General features: G+C 31.1%; 1 protein-coding gene across 1 annotated transcript; it reads right to left on the reverse strand.

The window, feature by feature from the left end:
* Positions 1–705: 705 nt before the first annotated feature.
* LOC135963056 (uncharacterized) lies at positions 706–2598 on the reverse strand. Its single transcript, XM_065514836.1, has one exon. It carries the CDS (start codon positions 2596–2598, stop codon positions 706–708), a length of 1893 nt encoding a protein of 630 aa, XP_065370908.1.
* Positions 2599–7195: the final 4597 nt, after the last annotated feature.

Below are 7195 nucleotides of genomic sequence, written 5' to 3' on the forward strand. Positions count from 1 at the left end.
AGACACAACAATTGGTGCTAACCAACCCGCTGGATCAAACAGACGAGCGATATCAGATAAGACTGAGTGTTTTGTGTACGAATTTCTCTTCTCGATAGTGGGTACGCTAAAGAAAAAGAAATCTTCTTTTGCATTCCATCGAATACCTAGGGTCTTGGTATTATGGGAATCTGGTAGGGTGAGTAAATCCACATCAAGTAAATGATCTTCGGGTAAAATGCTTAACAGATCAGGTGTATTTGATATCCATTTCCTTAATGGAAATCCTGCGGAATCTAACACCGTAATCATTTCAGTTTGAACAATTTTTGCCTCTTCAGTTGTGTGGGCACCTGACAAAACATCGTCAACATACATATTGTTTTTCAATATATGAGATCTGCCTGTACATTTTTGTAATATCGACATTAAAAACGATCTTATAAAAGCGCCATTTTAATATTACAATAGATAAATCCTGTTGTAATGTAGGACCAATAAATAGAGCATCATTTAAGCTGTTGCCGTTCGAAGTTTTGCTAGATGCATTAAAAACTACTCGAACTTTTGTCGTAACACGATCGGGTTTGACAACAGCATGATGGGGTAGATAATAATAAGTCGTGGAAGAACTATTTGGGTTAACATTAATTGCTTTCATGTGACCTAAGTCAACATATTCTTGCAGAGTGTTATAGTACTCAGCCTTTAAAGTAGGATTCTTCATTAAATTCTTCTCTGTGGGTAGAAATCACTTCCTATAATGAAGTCGATAGGTCTACTTTCGTAAAACCTTGGGTCTGCTAAATGAATCTGTTCTAAATCTTTTATGATATTTGGGTTTATGCTTTGGGTGGGTAATGTTCTAGTTAGCGTTTTGACCACTATCGCTTGGATTTCTAAACTAAAGTTTCTTTGGGTATTGGACCTAAGAGTAACTTCACACATTTTGTTTGAACGAGCTGATACAACTTCGTTCAAACCAGATATTTCAGCTATTATGGGTTGTGTGGGTATGTGTAATTTTCGTCTAAACTGATCAGAAATAAATGAAAAATCTGACGCTGGGTCTATTAGAGCTCGCGCTGGAAATATAGAACCATGAACTTGGACATTTAAAACCGCTGTCCCTAAAAGTTTTTTCCGGTCATCTAATACGCCATCAGTTTGGTTGGTCAGTGTTGAAAACGACTGTGACACATTCCGTGATGATGTTGAAGGTTGTTCTTCTATCGGGTTAGAGTTCGTATTAGTGTTCGTATTAGAGTTCGAAGAGGGTCTGTGAAGAAGAGAGTTATGTCTTCCGCCACAATGTCTACAAGTAAAGGTACTGTAACATTCTTTAATGCCGTGAGAAATCGCCAGACAATTATAGCAACAGCCATTTTGTTTAACAAAATTAATCCTTTCGGCTACTCCCATTGAGATAAAGGAGGGGCAATCTCTCAAAGTATGATTCGCTTTACAAAGCTTGCATACAGAACCATTAGGCTTATTAGTGTTTTGGGTTCGGATAGGGTTTGAAAGATTTTGCTCGGGTTGAGATTTTCTCTTGGCACGGGTATCTTTTTTGGGTTCATGGGTAACATTATTTACAAATGTATTGCCTTTTCGTTCATTTTGGTTCTTACTATCAGAATTTTGTTTATTTCTTGGGTATGTGTTTGGATTCTTGATATCATTAACAGATTCAAGTCCTTTGTATGTGTTTGTTAAAAATATGTCCATTTCAGTCCAACAGGGTATATTGGAACTGTCTCTCAGAGTTTTCTCAAAATCTGCGAGTGTTTCTTTGGGCAGTTTAGACGAACAGAGATATACGAAAATTGGATCCCAATTATCCGTATCAATATCTAGTGTATTTAGATTTGAAATACAACTATTTATTTTTCTCTGTAATTTACGGATAGCTATACCACATTGGACATTGACATAGGGTAAATTGAATAAAGTTTTCAATTGAGCATTTATTTGCATGCGTTTATTCTCATATTGAGAAGTTAGCTGTGTCCATGCGATAACAAATCCATCGTTTGTCAATGGTGCACTGTCAACTATTTCTTTGGCCTCCCCGCGGGTTTTTTGTTTTAAGTAAAACAATTTTTCTACCCCACTAAGGCGAGAGTTATTACCATAAATGGCTTTGAACATATCTCGGAAAGATGTCCAAGATTTGTAATCGCCATGGAAATCTTGCATGTCGCAAGGGGGTACGCTAAATGATGAGCTAGGTGCGGAGTGGGTTACAGGGGTAGCAGGAGTAGAAGGGGTAGGAGGGGAATTTTTCAAAGTTTCCAGTTGGGTTGCTTCTGCTAGTGCTGCATCAATGGAAATAATTCGAGATCTGAACAGAGACTTGGCTTTGGCGTATTCTCGGGTGAGTTCATCTATGTTGATGGTAGCAGCTTTCTCGGGGTCATCCATTAGTTCAGATTCTCGAACCCATTCATATCTGGTGGAAATCTTGTTCCATATTTCCTCCAGTTCTCGTTTCTGGTACTGGATAGCAGCTAGGGTGAGATATTCATCGACGGTCTTCTTGTAATTGTCTTCAAAGGAAGCTAAATCCACTTGGATATAGCGCATGAAACCTGCGGCCATTGATTTTAAGGAGGGCATTTTTATACAAAATTTAGTAAACCTCAGTTAAAAATTGGTAATTGGGTAAAATCAATGAAATAGTTGACTGGGTTGTGTGTACCAGCAAGTGAATTTCCTATTGGGTGGGTATTTATTACACCGAAATTTATATTGCGTTACAGAAAACGTCAATATTGGGTTTTTCAACACTTTAGAAAAATACCTAGTAAAATTCTATGAAAGGGGTGGGTGGGTTTACTATAGCAGGTTTTTCTACTTAAATGTGTAAAAAATCAATAATTCACAAAAAAATTCAATATAGGAAATTTTAGTAAATGCAAACAATTCACTTACCGACTTGGCTGGTGTGTAGGGTATTATTTTTTCTTATATGTACGTGTGTGTGTGTGACTTTTTTACTTGTCGATTCCTCTTTGGTTCGTTCTTCCCGCTTTGAGGAGATCGACTAGTGCACTTGTTATTGTTGTTAATTGTATTAGTGGTTATTAGTAAAACAAATAATTTGTTATTTTGGGTAAATGAAAATATTAATTTATAATTTTTATTTTGCAATGTGTGCAAAAAAAATTTTCACAATTTAATTTAATAAATTTTTTGAATTTTAAGGGTGGGTTATTAATATATGTATTTATATTTTTTTATATTTTAAAATTTTGTATGGGTAAAATGTATAAACCACTAATTTTTATTAATTGTGTAATAATTTATGTAATATTATTCTGTATATTTGTTTTGTGTGTAATTTTATTTTCTATTAAATTTTTATTTTTTTTACAAATAATTTTTTGTACACAGAATTTTTTATTACACTGTTACTTTTTTGTATGTAACTTTGTGTTGTTTATTTTTGTTCCTTCTTATTTTTAACACAGTTTTTATATATGGGGCATTTCATGTCAAGTGAACCAACTTTTGAAATCGATGTCTTCCGATCGGGATGAAATTTGCACCAAGGTTAGCTCTATTGGATAGTAACTCAGACACAATTTTTCAACAACATCGGTCGAGAACTCTCTGAGTTATAGGGGGTAAAATTTTGACAATTTGGTCAAACAGGGGTTTTTTCTTATCCATGTAACTTATTACCTATTGTTCTTAGCAAAATGTGTCCCAAATAGTATAGATAGCTATTTCTTCGATCTTTCGAAAAAAAATATTTAAAAAAAAAAATAAAAAATTTTTAATATTTTTTTTCCGAAATCAAAAACTTTTTTGACTTTTTTTTAAAATGGGCCCTTTTTTTTTTTTTTTTTAAATAAAGTTTAGATATTTTCCTTGAACACCTACTTGGTCGCTTAGTGGGATGCGAGTGGGATATCTATCAAAATAAATATTTTGTAACTCAAAACATAAAATTTTTGACTTTTTTTGCAAAATCAAAAACTTTGTTGACTTTTTATTTTCAAAATGGACCCTTTTTTAATCTTTTTTTTTAGGTCAAACAAAAGCTTAGATATTATCCTTGAAGACCCTTTTGGTCGCTTAGTGGGATGCGAGTGGGATATCTATCAAAATAAATATTTTGTAACGCAAGACATACAATTTTTTAATTTTTTTTTTGCAAATACGATTTTTTTTCCAAATGGGCCCTTTTTTTAAAATTTTTTTTGTAGTCAAAAGAAAGCTTAGGTCCATTCCTTTAAGATATTTTTAGTCCCTTAGTGGGATGCGAGTGGGATATCTATCAAAATAAATATTTTGTAACGCAAGACATACAATTTTTTAATTTTTTTTTGCAAAATCAAAATTTTTTTCCAATATGGGCCCTTTTTTAATTTTTTTTTTTGCTCAAAAGAAAGCCTAGGTCCATTCCTTTAAGATATTTTTAGTCCCTTAGTGGGATGCGAGTGGGATATCTATCAAAATAAATATTTTGTAACAATTTTTTAATTTTTTTTGGCAAAATCGAAATTTTTTTCCAATATGGGACTTTTTTTTAAAAATTTTTTTTTGCTCAAAAGAAAGCTTAGGTCTCTTCCTTTAAGACCTATTTTGTCACTTAGGAAGATGTGAGTAGGATATCTATTAAAATAAAAATGTTGTAACTCAAGACATTCAATTATTGACTTTTTTTTTGCAAATTCGAATTTTTTTTCAAAATGGGCCCTTTTTTAAAAATTTTTTTTTTAGTCAAAAGAAAGCTTAGGTCCATTCCTTTAAGATATTTTAGGTCCCTTAGTGGGATACGAGTGGGATATCTATCAAAATAAATATTTTGTAACTCAAGATATACAATTTTTGATTTTTTGGCAAAATCAAAAACTTTTTTGACTTTTTTTTAAAATGGGCCCTTTTTGTAATTTTTTTTTTTGCTATAAAGAAAGCTTAGGCCTATTCCTTTAAGATGGTTTTGATCGCTTAGTGGGATGCGAGTGGGATATATATCAAAATAAATGTTTTGTAACTCAAGACATACAATTTTTGTGTTAAAACATTTATTTTGATAGATATCCCACTCGCATCCCACTAAGGGACTAAAAATATCTTAAAGGAATGGACCTAGGCTTTCTTTTGAGCAAAAAAAAAAATAAAAAAGGGCCCATATTGGAAAAAAATTTTGATTTTGCAAAAAAAAATTAAAAAATTGTATGTCTTGCGTTACAAAATATTTATTTTGATAGATATCCCACTCGCATCCCACTAAGGGACTAAAAATATCTTAAAGGAATGGACCTAAGCTTTCTTTTGACTACAAAAAAAAATTTAAAAAAAGGCCCATTTGGAAAAAAAATCGTATTTGCAAAAAAAATGTCAAAAATTGTAAGTCTTGAGTTAAAAAATATTTATTTTGATAGATATCCCACTCGCATCCCACTAAGCGACCAAAAGGGTCTTCAAGGATAATATCTAAGCTTTTGTTTGACCTAAAAAAAAAGATTAAAAAAGGGTCCATTTTGAAAAAAAAAAGTCAACAAAGTTTTTGATTTTGCAAAAAAAGTCAAAAATTTTATGTTTTGAGTTACAAAATATTTATTTTGATAGATATCCCACTCGCATCCCACTAAGCGACCAAGTAGGTGTTCAAGGAAAATATCTAAACTTTATTTTAAGAAAAAAAAAAAAAAAGAAAAAAAAAAGAGAAAAAATTTAAAAAAATTTAAAAAAAAAAGTCAAAAAAGTTTTTGATTTCGGAAAAAAAATATTAAAAATTTTTTATTTTTTTTCGAAAGATCGAAGAAATAGCTATCTATACTATTTGGGACACATTTTGCTAAGAACAATAGGTAATAAGTTACATGGATAAGAAAAAAACCCTGTTTGACCAAATTGTCAAAATTTTACCCCCTATAACTCAGAGAGTTCTCGACCGATGTTGTTGAAAAATTGTGTCTGAGTTACTATCCAATAGAGCTAACCTTGGTGCAAATTTCATCCCGATCGGAAGACATCGATTTCAAAAGTTGGTTCACTTGACATGAAATGCCCCATATATGATTTTAATAAATCTTAGGTTAAGTATTTTATTTATGTATATATTTTAGGGTTTAATTCTTTTAATGTTTTTAGGGGTTTATGTTTAAGGGTTTTTAATTCATTTGTAGATTTAGGATTATATATTTATTTAGAATTAGGGTTTTAGAATTTTAAATGTTTTTAGATATAATTTTAACACTTTTAATTAATTTATAGTTTTAATAAATTTTAGTGTTTTTAATTAGTTTTAATGTTTTTAAATAGTTTTAATTAGTATTAAGTTATAATTAGATTTTTAACACAATTTTTAATTGTTTAAGTATAAATCTGTGATAAGCTTTTAAACCTTTAATATTTTATATTAATAGTTAAACACTCGGGTGATATCTATCGCTGTTGCTTTTGACTGTGAGAGTTTTTTTTTTTTTTTTTAGAAAAAATGATGTTTGTTGGATTTTTTCTCTTCTGCTTTGTTGTTGATGAAGTTGGCTGTAGTTCAAGGGATGCCACTGGGGCCGCTTAATTGACAGTATTGGTACTTTGGTACTTTTCTGTTCACAGCATGAACATTTTTAATACTAATGTATACAAATTTAAGAATTTATGTCACAATTTATACACAATGTGACCATGTGATCTTTATAAACAAATTGAACCAAGACTTTATATATGTAACCATAGATCTTGCTCTTTTGGTAGGTCCAGGCTTATTCAATAAAATTTGATTTTTTGGTAACCTGCCTTTTTGAAGTGGTGGCTGTTCTTTCCAAGCTATACTTTTATCCTAAGATTAATATGTAACTGAAGTGCTGTGATCAATTTCTGCTGCATGTTCCACCTCAACGCTTTGAACTCTATTATTTGATGATAAATATGATTCATCTTCTGCATCGCTGTCGGCTCCGTTGTTTCTCCTTTTTTGTCCTTGTAATGGATAAATTAAAATTTCACGTTCATATATTATAACTAAAGTGAAAAATTTTGCGTTTGAAAATCAAAAATGGGTCTAATTGACCCAAGGAGTGCAAAAGGGTTAAACGTTTAATATACAAATTGTCAAAATATTATTTCTAAAAAAAATATTATAGTTGGAGAAAAGTTACCTACTATTAATGTAGGAAATTTACATGAAAATTTATTAGAGTGTAGTTTCCCAATAAAAGTAAATACTTACGTATGGGTCCGAATGAGTTTTCAAAAT

Source organism: Calliphora vicina, unplaced genomic scaffold (genome assembly GCF_958450345.1).
Source record: "Calliphora vicina unplaced genomic scaffold, idCalVici1.1 scaffold_77, whole genome shotgun sequence".
NCBI classification, from domain to species: Eukaryota; Metazoa; Arthropoda; class Insecta; order Diptera; family Calliphoridae; genus Calliphora; species Calliphora vicina.

What these genes read in the sequence shown, in the direction of transcription:
- LOC135963056 (XM_065514836.1), bottom strand. Translation starts at nt 2,598, where the DNA reads ATGCCCTCCTTAAAATCAATGGCCGCAGGTTTCATGCGCTATATCCAA.